This window comes from Chanos chanos, chromosome 1 (genome assembly GCF_902362185.1).
Source record: "Chanos chanos chromosome 1, fChaCha1.1, whole genome shotgun sequence".
NCBI classification, from domain to species: Eukaryota; Metazoa; Chordata; class Actinopteri; order Gonorynchiformes; family Chanidae; genus Chanos; species Chanos chanos.
In genome coordinates this window covers 5,378,596-5,405,203 of record NC_044495.1, presented here as the reverse complement: position 1 = coordinate 5,405,203, position 26,608 = coordinate 5,378,596, and the positions used below count along the sequence as shown (strand labels likewise).

General features: G+C 41.4%; 1 protein-coding gene across 2 annotated transcripts in view; it reads left to right on the top strand.

Moving 5' to 3' along the window:
* Window positions 1-26,608, top strand: part of ldah (lipid droplet associated hydrolase) — a 44,168-nt gene that overhangs the window by 6,716 nt on the left and 10,844 nt on the right. The window contains exons 3-5 of one of the 2 annotated variants that reach the window (XM_030789416.1): window positions 6,236-6,370; window positions 15,771-15,940; window positions 20,928-21,168. In XM_030789416.1, the coding sequence (XP_030645276.1) occupies window positions 6,236-6,370; window positions 15,771-15,940; window positions 20,928-21,168 (546 nt within the window). The remainder of the gene's footprint in view (window positions 1-6,235; window positions 6,371-15,770; window positions 15,941-20,927; window positions 21,169-26,608) is intronic. The other variant, XM_030789424.1, reaches the window with a different exon arrangement.

Sequence of the window (26,608 nt, the reverse complement as noted above, 5' to 3'; positions counted from 1 at the left end):
GGTCCGGAGTACACCTATCTTTCAGGCAGTAGTATCCTGTATCAGATAAAACCAGTGCATATAAATATATATATATATATATATATATATATATATATATATATATATATGCACACACACACACACACACACACACACATTTTATACATAAGTGCCTGTCTGTGAATTTCTATTGTTCCAAAGATTGTCTACACTGCACAAATGTCTGCATTATGTGAAATTTCAATGGTCCCCCCCCCCCCACCCATGACATGAAAGGAAAAATGAGATAAGAAATATATGCAGTGGTTACTTTTAATATGTTCTTTATGTGGAAATCAAGCCACTTAGGGGAAAAAAAGGAATGGTTACTAGGCTCTTTATCTTTTTGTAGGAGGGGGAAAAAAATAAATATATATCTATATATATATAGTAGCATATTAAAGAACATATTAAAGAACATAAAGATGCTTTGTGGCTTTGGGATGTCTTTCACAGATGTTTCCGATTTATTGGAACCTGCTTTTCCAAGCTCACTTCTCGTGCAGACTGTGTCCAATAGCCCACAGTATCACATAGTTTGATAATTCATTATAATCGAACAAAGATTCCTTTTGGTCTTTCCTCTGTTCTGTTTTAAAGGGATAACCGTGATGTGTGTGTGTGTGTGTGTGTGTGTGTGTGCGCGCGCGTGTGTTAAACGTTAGAGTAGAAGGAAACTTGTTCTGATTAAACAGGTAGGCCACTCCAAGAATTATGTCCTTAATATCAACTTCACATATCACTGGCCTTTTTCTCTTTCTCTCGGCTTCATTTTGCTTTTCCTTTTTTTTTTTTTTGAAGGAAAACTGTAAGGCCAACGTGCATAGTAAATCTTCTCTCTGTCTCTCTCTCTCTCTCTCTCTCTCTCTCTCTCTCTGACACACACACACACACACAGACACACACACACACTCACACACACTTACACACTACTGTATACACAGAAACAGGTTAGACCCCAGGTTCACACCCCATCTTCACCGTCTTAGGTTTGCTCAGCGATAACTGAAATGAAGCTAAACTAAGCTAAGGTTAGCATGCTACTTGAGCTGACGTTATTTTGTTATTGGAGCATTTTCATGGCCTTGCTGAGATTTCAAGGGGAAATGCCTGTTGGACTGTTACCTGAAGGTCCTGTTTCATTACCTCTTTAATCACAAATCTCTGCATCCTTCTTACCTCTTTATGAAATGCTGAAAAGACGGAGACCATTTGTAAGAAGTGCATGCAGTGACGTTTGTAGGAAGTTTTAAAATTACATCACAAAGCTTTGATTTAAACTCACAATTGACTTTTTTTTGTGTTATTTATGTTTCATTTTAAGGTGTGAACATCCGTTCATACAAGGAATCAACCTTCTAAAATTTCAGTGCTTCCTAAAACAATAATTGAAAAAAAAAAAAGAAACAAAGAAAGAAAGCAAGGTTTTGAAACTCGTAATCGTGTGATTCTATTTAAAAGAAGAATGTCTTTTTCGGGGGGGGGGGGGGGACCACCCAAACCTTGCGTTTGTGTAGGGGAGTATTTTGACTGTGTGGGACTGAGTCTCATCTCTGGCAGCTCCTCTGTAGTCTTGGGGGGGGGGGGGGGGGGGGGGGGGGTCACATACCTCTGAGGATAATGGATAGCCAATAAGAGCGTGATCCACTGGGATCCCGGACGCTGCTGACCCCAGTGTCAGGACTTTTGCGGGAGTCAGTAAAGCATTTTCTACTTGAACATTTGTTCCCTCAGGAGGCTGGAGAGAGGGATTTTTTTTTTTTGATGTGTTCTCTTAGTATTTGGGGAGAGTTTCAGCTCCTCTTTATGCGCTGAATTTCTGAATTGACATGTTGTGCACACGCGCGCACGTGTGTGTGTGTGTACGTGCATGCGTGTGTGTGTGTGTGTGTCTGTCTGTATTTGCTTACATCTGTGTGTTATTTGTGTATCTGAGGAGTTAAAGAGTTCTCTGTCTCTCTCTCTCTCTCTCTCTCTCTCTCTCTCTCTCTTTGTCTTTCTCTTTCTCTCTTTGTGTGTGTGTTTCTTTGTGTAGGTAACTGTGTATGTGTGTGTTTGTGTAGGTATCTCTCTGTATGTATGTGTGTGTGTGTGTGTGACTATCTGTGTGTGTGTGTGTGTGTGTGTGTGAGTCTGTATGTGCGTGAGTGTGTGTGTGTTTGTATGTGTAGGTATCTGCGTGTGTGTGTGTGTAGGTAGCTCTCTGTGTGTATGTGTGTGTGTGTGTGACTATCTGTGTATGTGTGTGTGTGTGTGTGTGTGTGTGTTTGTGTGTGTAGGTATCTGCGTGTGTGTGTGTAGGTATCGCTCTGTGTGTATGTGTGTGTGTGTGTGTGTGTGTGTGTAGGTATCCGTGTGTGGACACTGTTGCACCTGCAGGGCTACGTCAGTGCAGTGGTAGCCCAGGCAGGGACTGGGTCACACACTGAGGGCAAGCCATCTGCTTAATGTTCAGCTGAGCTGCTGTAAATGTATTACCTCCCCGCGGAGAGAGAGAGAGAGGGAGCTGAGATAAGAGGGGAGAGAAAGTGGAAGGGCAGGGGGGGAAGGAGGGAGTCAGGGACGATGACGGGTCTGACTGATGTGGGAGAGGGTTTGCCTGGACTTTTCTCCTCTTTTTCAAACAGAGAGGAATTGTTTTTTTTTTTTTTTTTGCCTTTTGTTTATTTTTGCGTCTATAACTTGCAGTCTGGCTTCTCTCTGTTTCGGATTATCCACGGCACACAAAGCATTAACGCGCTTCCTCATCAAATATTGAAATGTCTTGGACGTCTTAAAAGTGCTGTAATATGTATGTAAACAGCACATTGGAAAGTTATGCACTTTTCGTGTCAAGCATCTTCTTTTATGAGTTTTGCGCATTTCCTTTAGTGTGAGACTCAGACACAAGGCTTTGATCTCTGTAGTATAAATTATTTTTCCCCTCAGCTGAAATTTGGACCTCTTATGGCCTCAGGGGAATCGCAGCTTTGTCAGGGTGCTTCAACACTCCATACCTGATTTTGGACTGTTACTGGTGAGTTTGGAGAATAAAAGGTCCGATTTTAACAGCATGTCCCAGGAAAAGCCAACGAGGGAGAGATTTGAGAGAGACGTCAGCATAAATAAATGAGTGAATGAAGATATACAAATGGATTGAATCAGTTTATGGTTTATGTGAGGAAGGACTATTTCCAGCCTGCCCTCTGCATTCCCTTCAGGAGACCCCATATCAGAACATCCTCAACAGACAGCGTGAGTGTTTTAGTCGAAGTAAAAACAGGACTGTTGGTTTGGAGCTTATTCATCCCAGAGAGAAAGAGAGAGAGAGAGAGAGAGAGAGAGAGAGAGAGAGAGAGTGAAAGAGAGATGCCGAAATTCGCAAATTCTGATTGGCTGCTCCCAAACTGTTTGTCATTGTATTGACTGTTTGACTGTGGGTTATTTCTCTGATATCTGGAAGGTTTTTTTTAAAATGATTTATGTATTATTTCAAACAGAAGAATTTGATTAGTGAGCACAGTGCCTTGAGTAAAAAAAGGCTGAGGAAAAGCCTTGGTCAGTGTGCAGACTTAGCTAATCCAGCCCGACCGAATTATTAAACACGAGAACATTATTAAACACGAGTTTTTTACCTGTCACAACAAAATATTTGCGTGTTTGTGGATTTCCAGAAAGTATTAACTCATATTTATCTAGAAAGATGTTTCTTTAAACTCTGCGGAAGCAGCGTAGGGAAAAAAAAAAAAAAAAAAAAAGTCGATTTATACACAAACAGTACCCGTGCAGTTAAACTTCGAGATTAATGAGCTGATTTCTTTACTCGATGAGACAAGGCTTAGGGAGTACGCTCCTTAATGGACAGTTTATCTTAATGAAAAGGCTAAAATTCTATAACAATCCACAGCACATGCACCCACGTCACACCGTATTGAAACGAAGGGTCTCGGCACATGACCTGGTGCCTCTGTCACGTTTGAGAGTGTGTTTCAGCTCACCCCCCTAAACAGAGAGAGAGAGAGAGAATCAGTGAAGTGGTCATGAGAGGCAGCCCCTACTCACACGGTCCAGCTGAGCAGTGCACTGAAATGATTATTTAATGGTGATGAGACCAAAACACAGCTGTAGCCAAGTAGCTGTTCACAATATTGAGGAGAGGAGAAACGTGAATGACCACACACACACACACACACACACACACACCCGCACGCACACACACACACATAATCTTCTCTCTTTAGGCATACACTTTCTGTCTCTCTTTTTCTCTGTCTCTGTCTCTCTTTCCCCCTCCCTCCCTCCTTCCCTCCCTCTTTCTCATATCTTCTCTCTCTGTCTCTCTTTCTCTCTGTCTCTCTTCCCTTGTATCTCTCTGTCTATTACTCAGACACACACACTCACATGCACACAAGTACACACAGTATCACAAGTTCTGAAGATACTGTGTGTGAATACCAGTGAGTGTGAGGAGGCTTTGAAAATAGAGAGTGATCGTTGTTCTACTCCAGTAGCAGTAACTGGACATTAAAGATGTTTTTTGCCTTCATTATCTTCTTTCAGTGCAGAGGTCTTAGACAAACACAACTCCATTAAACTGTTGTACTCCTCCATTTCGACATCGCACGTTTAGTCAGAGCGATGGATTCAAGGACCGTCTGCGTATGAGAAGCAGATGATGGCTTTAAACAGATTTAAATTTCGAAGCCAATGTTTTGAATTGAACTATAAACAAAAATCCGAAGCAATCGAAAATTACAACCATTTGGAGTTATTGCACAGTTGAATCTCATAATTTATACCCAACAGATAGCTTCTTTTTTTTTTTTCTTCCCTGCTGAGGTCACTGAGCTCCAGGGAATTTGACGGAATGGGGCTTTAAGGACAGAAAACTGAGAATTCAAAAACTGTGAAAGAGGTCAGACTGGAAAGCAAAAAATGAAAAAATAAAAAGGCTGTCTGTTTTGAAGCCCTCTTTCTCTCTGTCTCTCTGTCTCTCTCTATCTCTCTTTCTTTCTTTCTCTCCTCTCTCTTTCTTTCTCTCTTCTCTCCCTCTCTCCATCTCTCTCTCTGTCTCTCCCTCCCTCCCTCCCTCCCTCCATCTCTCTATCTCTCTCTCCCTGTCTCTCTCTCCCTCCGTCTCCCCCCCCCCTTTCTCTCCCTGTCTCTCTCTCTCTCCCCTGTCTCTCTCTCTCTCTCCCCCTCTGTCTGTCTGTCTGTCTGTCTCTTTCTCTCTTGCTCTCCCAGTCTGTCTCTTGCTCTCCCAGTCTCTCTCTTTCTCACTCTCTCTCTCTTTGTAAAATGAACGACTTCAGTATGCTTTTCATTATATCATATTCTCAGGCCTGTCTTGCTGTGTCAGGCCGCATTATGTCACGCTGTGACCGCTCCAAGCAAAAGAGCCTTTATGCCACACCTTTCCCTTGTACGGCATGACAGATCCCAACAGGTGCTTTACACACACGCACACACACAGAAAGCCATGGGCTTGACCCAAGAATACACTCTGTCATCTCAAAAACTTCATCCATTTCATTTCTGTCACCTTTGATTTGTGCACTTGTAACTCACAAATACTGAGATGATGGTTTGTTCATGTGCTCTCGTAGTTTCGTGTCAAACTTTACCAAGTAAATATGGAGCTAGTAATTCGGTTAAGCTGTGGTACAGTTTCTATAGAACTAGTTTCAAACTGTGATTTTGACTGAATGGAATTATTGCCTTTTTTGTGAGTTGTAAATGCGTCTAAGCTGATGCATCAGAATGACAATAAGACATTATCATTTTCATCTGTGAGCAGAGATCGATAGATGGCTCTGTCTGACATTGTTGACCCTTACTCGCAAGTACGGATGTGTCCCTGGGAATGTGTTTGCTCTTGGTAGTCCATCAAGTGAGGGGATTTGATTGGATAAGACTGTGGTGATGCTATTTTCCTTTTAACTTGCTTCGGTTTACAAATAGAGTTATTTTAATTATTCACATTCTTAGCTCTGACATAAACGAGATGCCATTAGCACTTCTGTTAAAGATTTATGACTTTGTGATCTGTGCGGTTGGATTTTTTTTTGTTGTTTTTTTTTGTTTTTAACATTCCCAGGAGTTGGCTTGCCACAGCCAAAAAGACGGATAGCTTTCTCCTTCCTTCTCCGCACGATCAGCTGTTTCTGCTTAAATGAGTCATGCTATGAAAACACTGTACGTTGTAATCGAAAAGCGTGGTTTTTGCTCTCTGCAGGTAACCCAGGTGTGGTGGGGTTCTATAAGACCTACATGAAGACGCTGTATTTGACGTTTAAACGGCGGTGCCCTGTATGGGCAGTGAGTCACGCTGGACACTGTTCTCCCCCAAACGCCATGGACATGGTGGAAGGTGAGTGATCTTTCTATTGGTTTATAGAAAAACCAACAGAAACATAAAACAACATAGATGTCAGTCTTGACCTCCAGTATATGACCAGTATCACCTTCTACCTTCTCTAACACGTTAGCTCATTTTAGACCTATTTTACTAGTTCTTGCCAAGCCCTTTTGTAATAGATAGAGCCAGGTGAGTGAATAGATTGTATGCAATCAATCTAAATGATTTTTCGATGCCACTGGAGGGAGAACAGTACGATCATGTCAATGGCATTCTGGTCACAGAACGGCGATATATATATGCCGAACGTTCACTCTGTGTTTTCCCCCTGGCCAAAACAGCATCCGTCACAAGTTCTCTCGAACCTGTCTCTGGACTATTTTGAATGGAATTCGAGATACAGTGACTGTGTATTTGAGCAGGCTGTAGATGTGTTCTCGATCTGCGTTGCTGTGATGTCATCACCACTGTTCCCATGGAGTCAGTAGATGGCAGCAGGCAGTAATGGTGGTGGCAGTACAACCATCTAAAATACACATTACATTATTTATTAAACACGAGGAATGTTTCAGCCTCATCTGTCACATGACTAATAATTTATCAGACCCTGTGTGTATCTGTAGGAAAACCCAAGTTATTGCTCGTCGTCACCCTACCCATTGTCTCTGTATTTCTCTATATGTCATTCTCTTGAGTAAGAAAAAAAAAAGTCCACCTGGATTCTTGACGCAATTCACAATGTTACGGTTGTACTGTGATGTCGCAGAATGTCGCTTTCTCTCTATGTATATTTTTTTCATGCTCACTTCTGCTTGCCTTTTGTATACAATTTTGAAGATCCTTACCTCAAGAGCCATAGAACAGAGTTTTCCAGACCTAGTCCTGGAGGACGCCCAGAGATCTACACATATTTTTTGACCTCACTGCTTCAGCTAATCCAGGACCTTGATAATTAGCTGACAACACGTTGATACAGGTGTATTGAGAGCACATAGATATGTGGAGCTGTGGGCCTCCAGGAGAAGGATTTGGAAACTTTGTCATGGAGTATGCTGGCTTTTGCTCCAACCTTTCATAAACCAGTCAATCAACGTCCTTGGGAATCCCTTGAAAGCAAGAATAAGGGGGGGGAGGGGGGGAATTCTGCAGAAGTCTGGCCGTCCAATCGAAGCGTAGCCCACCTCTGCTCTCGCTCACGAAGCATGTTATTAGTTTGGACTGGGTGTCGGTCCCACATAGTCCAGAATGCTCCTCTCTCTTGGCCCTCTTCAGAGGATAGCAGAAAGGTGGAACATGGAATCTGCCCAGCCAGGCCCAGCAAATGGAGCCAAAATCAGACTCTCTTTCCATTTATATATATATATACACCAGTATATGAAACGTCCAGTATATTCACCCTTAAAGCAGTGCGGACGTTTTTATAGGTGCTCGGTACGTGGGAAAGACATTAGCAAGCCCTCACCTGTAACAAGCCAAACCAAACGCAGATGTTGGAGATCTCCAAAAGAAAAAAAAAAAAGAAACTGCACTTACACAGCACACAGTGATGGATAGGACAGCTCAGGTGGAACACGGCCACGACAGGTCTCCAGAACGGTCCAGAGGACGAGGAGTGATACACCGATCAGTCAAAGAAGGGTCCAACACCTGGTGCCTTGGTCAAAACAGCTTCTATTTACTAAACAGTCGAGCAATGATTATAAATCTATAATATTAATGAATTAATAGTGATCTACTTCATGTTTAGATTGATTGTTGAACGTTTAAAGAGGGGAAAAAGTAACGGTAAGGTTTTGTCTTTTTCTTTTTTGATGAATTTATGGATGTTCGGATTGTATCGGCACGTACAAAGCACAAGTAGGATATATGATGTATTGCTTCATGTGTTCTTTTATCAGTCTGGCAGTCCGTTCCAGATGATAGAAACATTGTTACAAATTGAAGGCATTGAACAGTTCCTCTTTTTTATCTCGACCACATGGCGTGGTTTGAGCCGTAACTTCAGTCATAAATTATTCAAAGACATTGTAGGCGATATCTGGCGATAGTCGAAACCACAGATGGTGACATCAATTGTTGTTCGATGTGTCACACGATCAGCGCAGAGATGATTAAAAGTCAAAACTCCCGAAGCAGAGTCCAGTGCGTAAACAGATGGCTACAAGCAGCTTCCCTTGGCCAAGGCAGCATGGATGAAAGGAGTGACTAAGCTAAAGGACTTTTTTTTTTTTTTGCCCTTACAAAGTCCATATCCAAGTGACACAGTTGATTATCGTCAATGTAGGAGCTTAAATCCAGCGGTATCGAGTATGCGTGAGGTTTTTTTTTTTTTTCCTTTCTTTTTTCCTCATCTCCATTGTCCTGGTCATCTTGATGATCCGTCTTTCATCATACTCTCCCATTTGGTTCACAGATGCCTCCATTTTCGAAGGAAATAGTTGCTTATGTTATAGACCATATGGCCACTGAACATATTGCGATTTTAGTATTTCACAGAAACCCACACTTCAGATATGGAGAGGTGTTATTATAGCTGTTTGTTAGTTGTCAGGCAGCTTTTTCGTTCTTCTACAATGTTCTTAAAACTGGTCAGACCATTGCGTGTATAATCAGGCCAGAGGGGGACAGTCCACGTTTCTACCTCTGATAAACCCTTATAGACCGTTCATAATGGATCCACTATTTGAATTTATTCTCGCCATAACGCTCAATTTATTCACTTTCGTTTCAAAAATGAATTTATGTTTATTGGTGAGTCATTCATCACAATAAGAGTTGACTCACCTGACTTTCTCCTTTTGCCGAGTTGAAAAAAAAAAAAAGAAACATTAAAAAAAAAAAAATCATTATGGCAGCATTGTACTTTGCTGGGGCTGAAAGATAGGTGCAAAGCATATAGAAGAATTACGCAATGCCAGAATACAACAGCCTAACAAATCAACCTACAGAATTGCCGTGAACCTACCAAAATCTTACTAATGTCGAATCTGTTCGAATAGATTGAGTGTTGGGTCCCTCTAGACACTGAGCTCACCGACTCTTCGTTCGAGCGCACAGTTTGTCAGTTTTTTTTGTCAGGGTAGGGTTGTAGTAGCGGATACGGTCGCCAAGTTCAACTCCTGTCAGTGTAAAACGACAAAAAGCAGCTCCAGTGGGCACATGCTCACCGGCTCTGGTCAGCTGAGGCGTTGCCCAACAAATCTTGTTGTCAGCTGTGTCGTGCTGATTGGCAGTCAGGAGGGACTGGCATAAACAGTGTGTGAGCCCATGGACCAGTCTCCCCCTCTGATGTCAACAACATGGGCTGGTGCTTAGAGGTGTAATGGTGCAGGAAATCTTTTTCCTGGCGTGTGTTATGTCTCTTGATACCAACTGAGCAATCAATAGCTCAGGAAACTCCCAGTAGAGACAAATCCAAGAGCAGGAGAGCCAAGCCACACCCTCTGTCAGAGCACATGTAATGGGCAAAGTTGATGATTGACATTTTGGGCACACGCGCCGCTTTCTTCACCAGTCGAGCAACGTTTGAGTGCAGCAGTATAGTTGAACAGTGTTGCTGACCAGATGCGTGCATCCCTGGTTACAGTTTACCCATCGTCACTTGGATATTTCCAGTAGGATGACGTGTCATGCCAGAAAGCACGCGTTGTCTGAGAATGATTCCAGCATCATGACAACTGGTTCAATTTACTTCAGTCCCTAGACCCATCAACTCAACAGAGCATATTTGGGATGAGATGGAACAGACAGTTCACACACTGTGAATACACCACGATGTAATCGGCAGGGACTACACAATGGGGCCCTGTCAGCATGGACTAGCATGGCAGTCAAATAGTTTGTCTGACATGTTGTAGAATCCATGCCCCGCCAAAAAAATGTGGTTCTTGCATGACATACCTGAATGTGTGTGTGGTTAAAAGAGGATTTTGAGTTTAGCACTGTAATAAATTCAGCATGACACTTTTTTGAAATCAGACGGTTAATGTTTGCTCGTGTCTTATGATATTTTTCTCATATGATTTTGGTATATGTACAGTAGCTATACCACCCTGTCAGTTAAAATCACAGTAGAGGCATCATGCTGCTTCAAAATTGTATTTATATGCTGTTTCACTCGTCAAAAAAAAAAAAAAGAAAATTTAAAAGAAAAGTAACTGATTTTCAAATAGATGAATGGATTCACTGCAGGCACACTGTATCCAGAACAGCTCTTTGAACAATGCTCAAAAGTCTAAAGATTTATTGGTGAGGCATTAAACAAGAAAGCGCTAGACAAGAATAGATTAGGAAATATATTGTAAATGAATTGGGGGGCGGGGGGGGTGATGGGGTTGGGAGGAGGGCGTGTTCTGTTGCTTGAACTTAGGCCGCTGTCCTTCAGCACATTTTGAAATGCATATTGGTGTGCAGTCTCCAATTCCAAATTACCAAATCAGCTAAAAATTACTTACATTTCTTGTCAACGGTTTCATCATGTTTGGAGGCTTTTTCCCAACTTTGTTCCAGAATGTCTTTCAAGTCAGGGATTTGAAAAAAAAAACAAAAAAAAAACAACAAAAAAAAAACCCCTTTTCATGGTCACAAAGTGCATGTTGCTACATAAGCCAATTCGTCTAGTTTGATTGGCTGACACTATTAAGCTGTGTTCCCCCGTTCGTGTGCTTGCGAGATTTTGTCTGCCAGCAAGGTCAGACAAAATGATGTAAAAATTACTTTATCAGATGTAATCTCCCAATTGTATCGGGGTCATTTTTTCGTCAGTTATTACTGGTTTCGTTTTATGGCTCAGCATGAGCTAAAAACAAAAAAAAAAAAAAAAAAAAAAAATTATGTCAGCTAAAGGCACTGCAGCATATTATTGAAGTATAAAAATTAAAAAAAAAAAACTGATCACACCCCATATAAAATTGGTGGCAGTTGTGACAGGGTTCAATCAAAGCTCCCCCACCCAGCTCTTGACCCGTGAAAACATTTCGCCGCTCACTTGGCTGGGGCTTCATTCAAATCACTCCCTTTTGGTCCCTTTCTTTTCCGGTCAGTTCTGAATGCCAGCCATTGATTTGCAGATTTCAAAGAGAAGCCAGCTTGCTACAGACTGGGGCAAAATTTTCTAGAAAGCAGTGTACAGCACAGAGTCAGACCTGAAGATCTACTGTAAGTAATGTATGGAATTCACCACTGACCAAGTTTTCAATAGAGAGCGCTAATTGTAATATACATGTCCTAACTCACAATAACCCACACAGAAAGCAGCTCTCTTGTGTTTTACTGTGTGATACTGTTCAGAGTATTAATATTAATGTGGATACCTGGTCTTAAAACACCTGGCAAGTCCTCTGTCGAATGAGCAATTCCTTGCATGAAAATGCATTCAGAGTTGAGAGGTGTCATTTTTTTTCCTATGGGGGTTAAATAAAGTTTCGTCTACATCTCACGGGTATTACAGATATGGATTTAAACACCCACCTAGCTCTTTTCCTAGTTGTCTGTTTTTCCATATTCCGTTTTTTTCCCCCATCTCTCCTGCCAAGTGTACCTGTCTTGCCTTCTCTGTACTGGAACCGCTCTTGTTTATCAAACCTCACAGAAGGAGCACTGTGAACTGATAGACTGTTTTAAAGGACTAGACCCCCCCCCCCCCGACACACACACACTTTTTTTTTTTAACCAACCTTACAGACCCACCCAGTCAAAGGCCTGTTTAACTAATGGCAACACACCATCCATCCTCCAAGTGAAGGTTTCTCATCACTGTAAGGACTGGTCCTTTAAATCGTTTTTTTTTTTTTTGGATTCAGTTTGTAAAAAAAAAAAAAAAAAAAAAGGAAAAAGAAAAAAAAAGCAGGATGATAAATTGTGCTGTTAAATCAGATATGCCATTACGAAGCTAAAACAAAACCAGTCGGCGTATTGGATTTTGTATAAATGGACTGGGAAACTCTGTTCTAGGTTGTCCTCGCTGGAACAGAAATCTCAGAAAGGGGTCCAACTCCTTGTCTGAAGCTTCTTTACTGAAATTCTGATAAAAACAGAGTCAGAATGTGCACAAAATAGTGTAATTTGAATGTTATCTCTTGGTTAAAAGAAAAAAAAAATATCCAAGAACATTGTTGGGTCTTGCTAATTTATTTATGTAATGAAAGTAAACTAATTGAAATTGCTTGTAACTGTAGATAAAAACAGACAAGAAAATGATGTGTGAGGATAGTTTTTTTTAGAAAGTATCACAACAGTATCATAAGTCACGAACGCTCTAAAGATAAAAACCATACTTTAGTGTTTGAGTAATTCATACAACCGCTGTTTAAAAAAAGAGACAGAATGTGTGTGTTACTTCCATATAGAAGGATAAAGTCAACCAGTCTACGTGGACCACAGAAACAGGACACAAAAGACAGATAAAAGATGCATGAGACACCATGTTCTGTGCTGTAGAAAAACAAACAAAAGCCCATTAACAGATGGATAAAAAAAGCCTATGTATGCCAAAGGCAAATGCCTCTACACTGTATAATGATGTTCTTGGCAAAACAGAGGTAGCATTCAAAGCAGACCTTTCAGCCATTATATGACCCCATGCAAATGTGCAGTATAATGTTCAAAACCCTTCCTATCCATTGATTAAGGTTACTGAATGTCACCGTCACAAAAAGAAACACCACAAGCCATCTTACTGATTAAATGTACTGTAGTATGTGTTTGCCTTTGCTTTCCTGTAGTGTTTCAAGAGGTGTGGCAGCTGTTAGTATCCGGAATGGTTTAACCATCTGAGCTTAAAAGGTGTGGATGGGCCTAACGCAAGGTTTTCTTTCAAATAAACGCTGACGGAAAAACCAACTTTCGACGTCGAAAAAGTAAACGTTTGTGATGTTGACTTAAAAAACTGTGTGGTCTGAAGTTGTTGACCTCATATTAAGGAGGTCTTTGATGGAGAGGTTGGGAAAGATAAAATATTTTCTTTGATCACATGGGAAACTGGGCATTAGACCAGTATTTTATAAACTTATACAAACAGGAGAAATATATTCATCACACTTAGAGTCAACGTATTGATAATCGCAACAGTGGTTAGCTTCATTCGGTTTTAAGTATGAAAGATTGCGTTATTCAAAGCTTAACCTATTCACCAATATCTGTGACTCCAATCGTCTGAAGGAAAACGAATCCAGAGTCACAGAGACCCAAGAAACTAGCATTGCAGACCTCATAAAAACTTTGCAAAAAAAAAAAAAAAATTCCCTAGAATGAGACTTTAAATAAAGAGTGGAAAATGACATTTCTGGAATGAATTCTTTAGTGGTCTGGACATTAATGGTGGGTAATTTGGCGATATCAAAGTACAGCAGCGGGTCTTGAGTGGTAGCTTTGCTAACTTATTCTGACAACATGAGTGAACAGCAAGGACCCAGGAGAGAAGCCTGACCTGCGAAAGGCTATTGACGTTGGCAAAGCGCAAAATGTTCCCTCTGTTTGTATTAGCAGTTTCTTTTTTTCTTTTTTTTTTTTCTTTTTTTACTGTAACTCAAAAAAGCAAAATTCGCAGATCGTTTGCCACCGGAAAAGCTAGTTCGCTGAAATATTTAGATAGTCTATTACACAAACTTTCTCTCTCTCTCTCTCTCTCTCTCTCTCTCTCTGTCCCCCTCTCTCTCTCTCTCTCTTTCTCTCTCTTTCTTTCTCTCTCTCTCTCTGTTTCCCCCCCCCTCTTTTTTTTTTAATCTTCCGGCTATGTTTCCAAAACAGAAGGATGTAAATCAGTTTACTGTTTCGTACAGCTTTCCGTATAATGCTCCAACGACTGGGCAGTCAGGGATCCAGGTCTTATGGATGATGTCCAAGTTTCTCCAGGACTATCCTGGATGTGAAATTCCACAGGCACACAGGTTTCCGAGGGTGCTCTGCTGATGCGACTCACATACTTTACAGCCAGGGCTCTGCAGACCCGGCTCATTCAACAGATTTCTTTTTTCCTGTAGGTTTTTTTTTTTTTCTTTAAAAAAAAAAAAAAAAGTATAGTTCATATACCTTATCAGAAGTTCACATCCAACTTTATCTACAGGCAATGAAAATGATTTACTGAATTGAACTTTCTCTATGGTTAACATTCTCGGCCCCCCTTTTTTTTAAAAAGAAAAAAAACCTTTCATCTTCTATGTTACGTTTATCTGTCTTTTATCTCAGTCTCACTCCCCAATATTCATCCCTCTTTCCTACTCCTTCTCTACATCTGTCTTTCCTCCCCATCCTCTTCATCAGTGCCTTGTACACAACATTAGATGACTGTGTTTGCCAAAGCTCGCCAAAAACAAACAAACAAACAAACGAACGAAAAAGAGCAGTGAATGCCGTAACTAATACATTTTTTTTTCATTTAGACATTTGTGTTAAGATCAATTTTGTACTGTTCTGTTAGTAACTAGTCCCATCGCCTGGCTTTCGATTTATAGAATAATACAGAAATCAAATCTAATATCTCAAGTTGGTATCATACTTACCTGAAGTTTAGCAGAGTGGTCTCTGGTTTTTGATGGGGTTTTTGTGTGTGTGTGTGTGTGTGTGTGTGTGTGTGTGATGATGATCTATGAAGGAGCATTATCCTTACCATTGTAGTGGTCCTGTGACATTTCCTCCAAAGCGAGATGAGGTCAAACATTGGAGTACAAGACTCCATCCCACTCTTCACTTCAAAATATCTTTAAAACAAAAAAAACAAAAACCAGTTTAGCTGTCCCTTTTATCCATCCCTTTTGTCCATCTTCTCTCACTTACTCATCCTCTCTGCCCCCCCCCCTTCATCTCTCTCATCTTTCAGTCTCTCTGTCGCATTCTCCTCCCTACCATGGCCCTTCTGCACACCCAGTTCATTGCTGCTTTGGACGCTGATCAGATTAATCGAAGCCAAGCATTGTTCTAGATCTGCGGTTACCGGAATCGTTCAATACAGAGCAATTTCATTCCTCGCCAGAGAAACAAGATCAAGATGTTGAAAGCAACTTATTTACATAATATCTTTCCCAGTTCAAAGGGGAGCGGTGGAGAACCTCCACTCAGCAGAATGCACAGTGATGGGCAGCGTGCCGCTGTCTGGAGTTAAGAGATGATGATGATGATTTGCTTAATTTTTTTGTGATAAATAAGCTTTCCACACACATTATTGCCTCTTTGTGTTTGTTTCTCTCCAAACAGTAATGCTGTCGTTTCTGAGGTTTGCTGATGTATCCGTTAACCTTGGGGGGGGGTTTGGAGCCAGCTTTCAGGTTCAGGATAACAAATAGCAAATTGGATAGGCAGTCAATCCGCGATAGCGTGCAGATAAAATATATTTAGTCGTTGAAACCTGACTGTTCAACAAAAGAACTCATCTGTTGGGGTTTTGTTTTTTTGTTTTTTTTTTGTTTTGTTTTTTTAGACATGTGTGTGGCTGAGTCACGGGACGTGTTTGGTCTAAACGGACAAATCGAGCACAAACTGGCTTTCCTCAGAGAGCATGTACCCAGAGACACACAACTGGTGCTGGTTGGCCATTCCATTGGCTGTTACATCATCCTGGAGATGATGAAGAGGGACCCAGAGCTGAAGGTGAGGAAAGAGGTGGTATTGGGGGCAGACGGGGTGATGAGAGTGGTTGAGTGAGTTGAGGCTCCTAAACAGAAACCAAAGGGTTGCTGGTTCGAATCCCCAGGGATGTTGACTTAGTACAGCTGGTTCTCGTGCCTCTGTCCTTCTGCTGCTGTGGTGAGTACGGGGGGGGGGGCGGGGGGGTGATGAGGTGGAACCAGAAGCTCTTAGGCCTTTGTGACAGACACTTAACCAGAGTTGCTCCGGGGTAGCTACTGCATGATTCCCTCTGTTTCTCCTGCCTCTGACCACAGCACAGCACCCTGGGAATAAGAGCATATGTGGTCAGTGTCTCCACTGTACCAAAATAAAGGACTAAAAGAAAAAGGGACAGGATGGGTTCTGACTAAGAGATCTTAGTTATTCTTACTTACTGCTTACTTATTTGATTTCCACTACTACATGAAGAAGGGATGAAAGACAATACACGGACAATACGGCAGACAAATCCAATGGTTTACACTCATCAAAGTGTTGGACACAAATCTAATTTACACATGAATGTAAAACAGTCATTAGTTCTTTCTTTTTCTTTTTCTTTTTTTCTTTCTTTCTTTCTTTCTTTACTTACTTACTTATATGCTAACGTACTGCCTTCCATGGAAAGGTAAGTTACAAGAAAGATTCTATGGAAAAAGTTAACGACTTTACCTTGGTCATTTTTAAAGATTCATTTTGAGGTTCTGTATTTGGACAAAAAAAACAACCACAACCATATGTTATCCTTGCTACACTGAATCTGTGAGCTTTATGTTTAAGATATATATATATAAGGTTTCATTTAACTATATACAGTCACAGTGCCTGTGGATGATGATGATGATGATGAAGTAGCGTCAGAGCACACAGAATCCTCCGGAAAGCGTTAGGTGTTCTCACCGTTAAATGCCAGCGTGGTCTCTGGCCCGGTTAAATCTTCAGTCGTATCCATCATTTACCCAATGGAAGAAAATGAAAAAAAAAAAAAAATGAAAAATTTCCCTTCCGAACGTAAGATTGCTGGCTGGCTGGCAAGAGCCCATGCATGGCAATTATGTTTGCTAACGTATGATGTGTGATAATCAGAAACTGCTGCTGTACCGGGCTGCAGATATTTGTGTTGGAGTAAGAACGCTTCGGCGAGGCCTGGTGGAAGTGGTGCCCGTTTTTTTTTTTTTTTCTTTCTTTCTTTTTTTTTTTTTTTTCTCCTCAGTAATTATGGATAGTTCAGTAATGTACAGTTTGGTGTGTAACAGAAAGTCCACCAATACCGCTAACCGGTTCGACGTTTGCCTGTCACTGGACGTAGATGCACTTTGGTAGGTAATGTTATTTAAACAGACAGTAGCGTGAAGGCCCCAGGATTGCTTTTGGGAGCTGTGTTCTGACCTCTTATTACACCTTTACGTTCATTAAGAGCTGATAAAACAGTGAAGGAATGAAGCTACTTGGCTTGGTATGAAGACAACAGAGACAACAGACATGTTTTTTTTTTTTGTTTTGTTTTTTAAACAGTATTTTGTGGTATGGTCTGGGACCCTGAGTCTTACTGGAAATGTTTGCTGAACATGGGAGCCTGGACGTGAAAACACGTACGGTGCCTAAGCCACCATTTCACAGTTTTCTGAGGAAAACTGTTTTCTAAGGAACAGTTTTCTAAGGAAAACTTTAGTGGTCCATTATAGATGTGGTTTAACTGGTATTACTTCAATTTTGGGCCATTTCTGGACATTTTATTTTAGTACGACAATTATTCTGATGACAGTGTCATTTTTTGCCAGTCCAGTAAGTAGGGTTTGTCAGTCCAACTGTGTGATTTTCTTTTTTTTTGTTTTTGTTTTTTTTGCCGTTTCGGCTGTAACGTCGCTCATTTGGTCATAATGCTTATTCAAAACGACTTACGAGGAATGCATTCAGACCGAGCAGAAGATCAACAATGTTTCGCCATCATTGTGTTTGTCCAAAAAAAAAGGACGTTTATATAAAAAAAGGTTTACACAAAAAAAAAAAAGTTTATACAAAAGAATATACAAAAGACCGTTTATACAAGAAACGGAAAAGGGTGCCCTGAGCGATTACAGGTTTTTTTTTTTTCCTTCTTTTTATGAATTAACACAACTACTACATGACTACAGACAACCAATTCGCTGAAAAAGGTCCTTAGACAGACATCAGATGTGTTCTCTAATACATTGTTAATGCACATAATGCTAAACTGATAGGTCAAATATTATAGTAAATGATGTCAGAAATTCCCCTCAGGAGCTGTGTAGATGTCTAGATTAAGTGGTTTTGATAGGGCAGTGGTTTTTGTTACGTATTTTTGACTGGCATTTGTGGACCAGTAAGAGTTTCAGAAATACTGAGCGTGTTTAATCTCGGAGCTGCTGGTTACTCATAATTAGCAAGGTGAAAACATGGCCACTGTTTCTGATGACAAAAAAATATTTTATCTTTTATCTGTACTAGGCTGTGAGTGTGTGCTGGTGTGTGAGTGTGTGTGTGTCTGTAGGAGAGAGAGAGAGAGAGAGAGAGAGAGAGAGCCTGTTTTAGAGCGTTGGGTGGGCCCCTCTTTGGGGACCCCGAGTCAGGGAGATTTGGGCGAGGTCCTGAAACTTTGATTTTATGTCATGTTTCTCTCAAATGAAACATCATTATGTTCACAGCATCAGCCAAAAGTAAATGTAAACATTACAACATATACCGTAGGCGCAGCTCAGATTACTCAGACAAACGCCACAGACATCACAAACCTAATGCCTTCTGTCACAGACCGCTCCATTAAACAATAAAGAAAAACACATATTAACCACTAAATCTAACATCCTTAATGACCCAGTTAATTAATCCACATCAGTTTACTCAGAATTGGACTGGTTGGGTTTACAACACTGAGGCAAAGGTTGCTGAAGATTTCTGGCTGCTTTGCATAGTTATTTACTTATTGGAGTGCAGGGGACAAACTGGTACCTTTTGTTTCAGGTAGAAACATTCAAGTCAAGGTGCTTGAAGCTGTAGTCTTCAGCTTAGAGTTTAGTTCAACAAATTGGTTATTTTTGTCATTCTTGATATGGAAATATAGTGTGACCTGACCTTTGTGTGGTATACTGGTAGAGTTAATGTGGAAATACTCTCTCAGTTACAGGCAGGTGATGAGAGCGATAAACTTCCAAACAACATGAACTTAAGACATTTCAGTCACTACCCTGTGTGTGCGCGCGTGCGTGTGCGCGTGTGTGCGTGCGTGTGCGTATGTGTGCGTGTGTGTGTGAGTGTGTGTGCATGCGTGCGTGCGTGCATCCGTGCGTGAGTACGTGCATGTGTGTGTGTGTGTGTTTGTGTGAGTGTGTGTGTTTGTGTTTCTCTTTCTTTCTCTCTTGCTCGCCATTTCTCTCACTCACTTGCTCGTTTTTTCCTGTCTGTTTCACTTTGTGTCTCTCTCACTTTTTCCTTCTCTCTGTGTCTCTCGTTTTCTCAATCTCTCTTTCTCTTGCTCTCATTCTTTCTCTTCTCTTCTCTTCTCTTTCTTTCTTTCTTTCTTTCTTTCTTTATTTTTTCTTTCTTTCTTTCTTTCTCCCTGTCTTCCTCTCTGTTCCACACTCTAACCAGTACTCCTCTCTCTCTCTGTCTTTCTCTCTCTCTCTCCTTCTCTCTTCTTCCTCTCATTTGTTTTGCTCTCCTGTTTGGCTTTAGTTTTGAAACAAGACTGCCGAGTGGATGTTGTAGCGTGAGGTACTGTGTATCTGATCTCCCGGGTCTGACTGAACACAACGGTGCGCTACACAATATCCTCCAGGACCGGCCGCGCTATGTCATGTTGCCTGCAGCCAAAGTGGATCTGTGAGCGATTAACATTCCTGCGCTATCACAGTTTTCCCTCAGATCAGAAGAAAATCAGTCTGTTAGCCTGAGACATGTAGACTTATTTCACCCCTCTCTCCAGATGCTGTAATTTCAGAGCACCTCTGACCTCAGCTAGTCTTGCCATTCGCCTCCTCTCCAGTCTGTGAGAGTGTGTGTGTGTGTGTGTGTGTGTGTGTGTGTGAGAGAGAGAGAGAGAATGAGAGAGTATTCTAACAGAGTCTCCTCCTGCCCGCTGTTGCGCATTCTTCAAAGTTATGGGAAAAGTTGCTGCTTTATATCAAAGCCACTGCTTTAGACATCAAAGATTCACCTGTGTTCCCCACACACACTCACTCATCCTTAGCTCTCTGCCTTTGTGAGACACCGAGCGTGTATCTCCGCACAACAACCGGTTTCGTTCCATTGTTACAGGCACGTATGACAGCGTAATGAAAGAAATCAAAACCATCAGATTTCACTCAGACACTCAGAGCAGACAGAAGACTGACGAGATGACTGCACAGTATTGGCACTGCTGACAGAGTGTTGGACTGGTTCTCTTACACTGGAAACAAGGGACATGTTGTCCTGTGTAGTGTCATTGGCAAATGCCTGGCCCAAATTGCACAGAATCACAGTAACGGGCGTAATATTTGTTCTGTCCGACTCGCCGAATAAGTTTAGACCTGATTTCTGCCAAACACTAAGTTAACAGAGGCAGCTGTTTCCTGTGTCTGAATTTCTCTCTGTCTCTCTCTCTGTTTCTTTCTCTGTCTCTCTCTCTCTCTCTCTTACATTATCTCTCCCTATCCTTATCTCCCTCTCTGTCCCTCTTTCTCTCTCACCCTCACACATTCTCTCACTCTCTCTTCTTCTCTTTCCTCCCTCTCTCTCTCTCTCGCTCTCTTTCTCTCATACACACACACACACACACACACACACTCACCCTCTCTCACATTATCTTAATCTGTCTTCCTCTTCTCTCTTCCCCCTCTCTGTCTTTCTCTTTTTTTCTCTCTTTCACTCTCTCTCACATTCTCTCTCTCTCTGTCTCACACACACACACACATACCCAGCCACCCTCAGTTATCTCTCTCTCTCAATCCCTCTTTTTTTTCCCCCTCAGGTGGTGAAATCCGTGTTGTTGTTCCCGACTATTGAGCGCATGGCGTGTTCCCCTCAGGGCAGAGTGATGACTCCGGTGCTGTGTCACCTCCGCTACGCGGCCTACCTGCCAGTCTTCCTTCTCTCCCTGCTCCCTGGCTTCCTGCAGACGGCCCTGGTCCGTTTGGTCCTGGGAAGCCTGAGTTCTCTAGACCACACAACCATTCCTGCCACAACCAGCCTCTTCAATGTCGACTGCGCAGGTTAGCTTCTCCCCGACGTAGTACTCGCCATCATCATCATCATCATCACCATCGTCATCATCAAAGGGTGAAACACGGTCATTGCTCTAAAGTTTATATTATTTTATGTTTTTATTGACTTCTGAGTAGCGGGTAACTATATGATAATATGCAGATAAATGTTTTCTATGTTAGTTAAAAAAAATAATCAAAAAAATGTTTTTTTCTTCATTGTGCAGACAGAAATATACACTTTGAGTTTAGTTCAAACTTTATTAGTTTCTGGTTCTCTGAGGTTGTTTCTGATTGGTCAATCAGATCTCACAACTGCTAAGGATTGATCAGAATGGAATTCCATGCTTAGAGTTGCAAAGAATTAAGTATTTGTGTAAAGACAATATCGAGATTGTCCAGCTCTCTTAATTCATCTTGGCTCCAGCTAGAGATACCTACAATTCATAAAAGCAAAACACATAAAAAAAAAATGGATGAGGTAAGAACCACATGTCACCACAGAATCAAAAGGTTAACCATTTTATTAATCATTTAGAAATGGGAAGTCTGTTCTAAAGTGGTAACTCAAAGAGAGACAAGCTGTTTAAAACAAGGTTGATTTATCTGGACTGCTCTCATATCTTTGGACTTCGTCAATACTCGGGTGTGAGAAAAAACTCTCAGTTAGTCAGAGCAATTTTAAAACCGCTTTGCCTCTTCTGTCTCTGTCTCTGTCTCTGTCTCTCTCGCTGCCTCTCTCTCTCTCTCTCTCTCTCTCTCTCTCTCTCTCTCTCACAGCCTCTTTCTCTTTCTCACCTCTCTGAAGGTGAACTGGTGAGTGCTTTTGCTTGTCTGTGCTGGGTGTAGAATGATTGATGTTGTGTCATCCAGGTAGCCTCTGCCAAAGGTCTTTCTGTAGAGCCAGAGAGTAACGGAGTGAACCCGTCTCTCTCTCTCTCTCTCTCTCCCTCTCTCTCTCTCTCTCTCTCTGGATCTCAGAGGCTCTGTAGAGGATCTTTCCCTCCGTCCCTCAGTCGTAGCATGTTTGTAATCGTTAGCACTTTCTCTCCGTTGTCATTGGGGATATATCTACATCAGAACACAGTGTTCAGCTTGGACTTGTTCATTTTGTAATATCTGGACTTATTAAATAAGAGCACTGAAAAAAAAATGTTGCTAAGAGGTTTTAGTTCAATGTTTTTTTGTTTTTTGTTTTTTGGGGTTTTTTGCCTTCCTTTGAAAAGGCCAGGTGGTCATGATTTGTGTGCGTGTGTGTGTACATGTGTGTGTGTGTGTGTGTGTGTCTAGATTTTCTCTCACATTCTGTCTTGTGTTACATACAGAATTAATGGCCAGTTGACAGAGTTAATTAAGAAAACATGTTTTGATTAGATGGAACTTCCTGAGGTATATTTCAGCATGCTTTTTTTCCCCTTCTTCTCTTGAAACGGAGAGTGTTGATATTCTCCTGGTGAACCAAACGTATGCGTGGCAAGTGTTCCATTAGTCACGGATACTTTTAAGAGCAGATATCGGCAGAAAGAAAAGCCCAAAACAGCAAGTCCCAATCCTCTGCACCAGCCTCTTTCATCACAGTCTAAGTAGGGTTTGGTATCATTTGGGTTTTTTTTTTCTGATACTGGTGCTAAAACGATACTTTTAAAACGGTGCTGCTGCCTGTTTCTAAACGGTACCTGAACCGATACTTTAAAAAGAAAAAAAGCACAAAACAAAGGTTGACGACATTAAAGGACAGCTTTTATTATTTCTAATGTAAATTTGGACTGCAAATTGAACAATATATTAATTTAACACCTTAAATACATAAATATAAATAAATACAAATCATTTAACAGATACACGTAATAAATGAAACCTAACCCAACTACAGTAATTTAACACTAAATAACAGTTACAGAATTCTGCAATCTCCAGCTTTAAACTTCAGGAATTCTTTTGCAAAAATGTCTATTTGCTTTTTCCGGCATGTTGCATCACATGACCTGAATACTGCGCGCTGATTCGCTGAGCGACTTTATCGGGTTGTGGTCAAGAACAGCAGTGGCATTTGATGTTTTCAGCTGTAAAATGTGAACTTTCAATGCCTTTGACAATGAACAATAATGGCTCTTGTGACCAAACGTATTTAGGGTTCAGAATGTGCTATGTGTTAAGAATAACTCACGACAATCAGTTCATTTTTTAAACGATGCTGTTTATCGGTTTTTGCAAATGAACTCTTCAAACATTTCGATCAACAGCTCAGGCATTTAAGTGGCACCGAAATGAGGCACCAAAATTGTAAATTGTAACTCTCTGTGATCGCACACACACATTGTGAACAGTGAGCAGTGAATTTGTCCTCTGCATTTAATCCATCCAACACACCGGTAGTGAACACACACACCAGACGCAGGAGGAGTGGCCAGCATTCCTTGCGCCCGGGGGGCATTTGGGTTAAGTGCCTTGCCCAAGGGCACACAGCCGTGAATGTCGGTTCTGAGAATCGAACCGGCAACCGGTCACAAGCCCGGTTCTCTAACCTCTAGACCACAGCTGCCCAAGTCTGCAAACCTACAAATCTGCGTTGCAATTCAGTCTGGTAGATATCAATCGTATAGGAACTGGTGCCACATTGGCCCCGGGTTTCGGTACCCAGCCCTAGTCCTAAGAGGACACTCTCAATGTGGCTCTCATTGCATCTCCTGCCCTTTTTATCTACAGATGGTTCTCTTGGTTTTTTGTTGTCGGTCATTTTTGTGTATTGGTTTTGTAATCGCTGAACAAAAGTTTGTTGAGGGTTCTTTTTGTTTGTTTGGGGTTTTTTTAGCTGTTGAGACCCTCTCATTTAAAAAAAAAAATGTCAAGTAAAGATTTTACAATATGTTGGTATTTGCATTCAAGTACAAGTATTTGTATTCCCCTGTCTGTCTTTTGTGTCTGTATTCCCCTGTCTGTCTTTTGTGTCTGTATTCCCCTGTCTGTCTTTTGTGTCTGGTACTTCTTTTTTTTTTATGGATGTTGAGTTTTTGCTTGAAACCAGACTGACCCCTGTGAGTGTGAAACCAGAGTGAGTTTTGTGGTGGCCTCCGGAGAGTGAAACCAGAGTGAGTTTTGTGGTGGCTTCTGGAGAGTAAAACCAGAGTGATTTTTGTGATGACCCCTGGGGTGAGGTGTGAAACCAGAGTGACTTTTGTGTTGACCCCTGGGGGGGATGTAAAACCAGAGTGAGTTTTGTGATGACCCCTGGGGTGAGGTGTGAAACCAGAGTGACTTTTGTGTTGACCCCTGGGGGGGATGTAAAACCAGAGTGAGTTTTGTGGTGACCCCTGGGGGTGTGAAACCAGAGCAAGTTTTGTTGTGTGTGGGCTCTGAAGTGTAAACCAGATTGAGAATTGCAGTGGCCTAGTTCAGCTCCTTTTCCCTCGTACACTAGTGGCGGGATAAACAGGAATGAAAAGATGGACCATGAGAAGGGGGCTATAAGTCTAACGGAAGGCTCTGTCTCCTGCCTGCTTTATGTTGTAACGTTATGGACGACCCTAACACTGACACACTACTTTTCCCACTCTGATATTAGTCAGTTGTCTTTTGTGTACACATTCGCTGCGTGGCCAGCATTTACCACTTCATACATTACAAACACATCCATGCAAATTTTTTTTTTCAATCTTTACCGATAGGTGAGGTTACTTTCAGTGTAAATCGACAGTGAACCAAGCCTCTGTGATATGGGTTGAATTTTTCGTATCTGTTCCATATTACGCATGTGTGTGGTCCTGTCCAGCTTGGGTAAAACCACTGTCAGTTGTGCGTGAGACACGAAACTTCTTTGTATATTTTTGTGTGTGTGTGTGTGTCTGTGTGTGTGTGTCTGTCTGGAGTGTTTTTTTCATTGTCACCTTGATTTGATTAGTTTCTCTCTTGTTACTGTTCATTCTGTTTTAACTGATGATTTTTTTTTGTCATGATAGTCTGTCCTCGGTTTGGATTTTGAACTGGAAAGAGTCTTCAGAAGCAGTATACTTATCAAATGTGCATTGGCATAATTAGATATATCTTATGGGTGAATGCTACCTAACCACTAGATATGGGTGTTAGTGGTTAGGTAGCATTCAGATGTCTGTCAGTAGAAATTCAACCTGTGGCTCTCAGTGAAGGATCTTGTCCCTCACAATGACTTGACTTTAGAATTCCTGTCATCCTCCATTCATTATTGTTGTTGTTGTTGATGTTGTCGTCTGTGTTGTTATTGCTGTCACTGTTATTAATTAAAGAGAGCGGAACAAAGCGTTCAGGGATTTTTCTGGAATTGGCATCCCTAATTCAGGACATTAAGCTGCCAAAGCAGTACTGAGCCATTTTTCCTTGATTCTTGCAGTTGATTGGATTTTTTTTTGGGGGGGGGGGGGATTATGGAAATATTGTCAATGCATTTCTTTGCACTCAAGCAGCTCTCCAGCTTAATTTTTCGATTTTTTTTTTATTTTTTTTTAACGTCGCCCCTCATAGCTTACCTTGCCTTACAAGAACCATTCAGTGCTCAACTCTCCTCAGACCCCTGGTAATCGAAAGGACTTGGATTTGGGCTTTTATCCTCCTCAAGTTAATGTTATTTACACATGCAAAACCAATAACAGAAAAAAAGACTGTTTTTTGAACAAATAAATAAATATAAATGGATTTGCAAGGCTTAAGTATCTGCATACCCATTCCTCTTCAGTGTGAAAGGGCCTCCCACCTGCAGACGCCCACCTGTGTGTGTTGGGAAGAGTTGTGTTAGCATGGTGTCCAGAGGCACTGGATCATGACATTAGGGGGAAAAAAAAGAAGCAGCCCTCTCGGAATAAGGTAACCAAGTTGTGATTCCATAGCTAAATGTCCTTGCTGATTGGTTTTCATAAGCTCTAAACAGTGTCAAGGGTCAAAAGGCGCATGCTTCTGTATTTCAATGGCTTCTTCTGAGGTGTTCAGGCTGCATTCACAACACTGTACATTCATCACACTCAAAAAAATAGTGATTCTCACTGGATTTACAACATACTGGGTTTTTTTTTTTGTTTTGTTTTTTGTTTTTTGTTGCCCCCCCCCCCCCCCCCCCCCCCCCCCCCCCACCTGCCACAATGTATGGGCTCATGATTTAGTTTAGTTTAGATCAGTTTGAATCACTTTCACATGCAGTATTACAGCTCCAGTAATACTCCAGTAAAAATAGAGTACCAGTTAGAAAGTGTTTCTTTTTTTTTTTTTTTCTTTTTTTTTTCATTTTTTCAGCATCCAAAAATCCCTAAAACGCCAAACACTCTGCAAAACTCAGAGCACAGCAGCTTTAGACAATACAATGATTGGTTGAGCTCATTATTGCTCCTTTTGTTGATGTCATCCACATGAGACACAGGCACACCGCACCGTGGAACGAGTCATCGACGAGATGAAGAGAGCACCTGGGACATAAAGCCTTGTAACA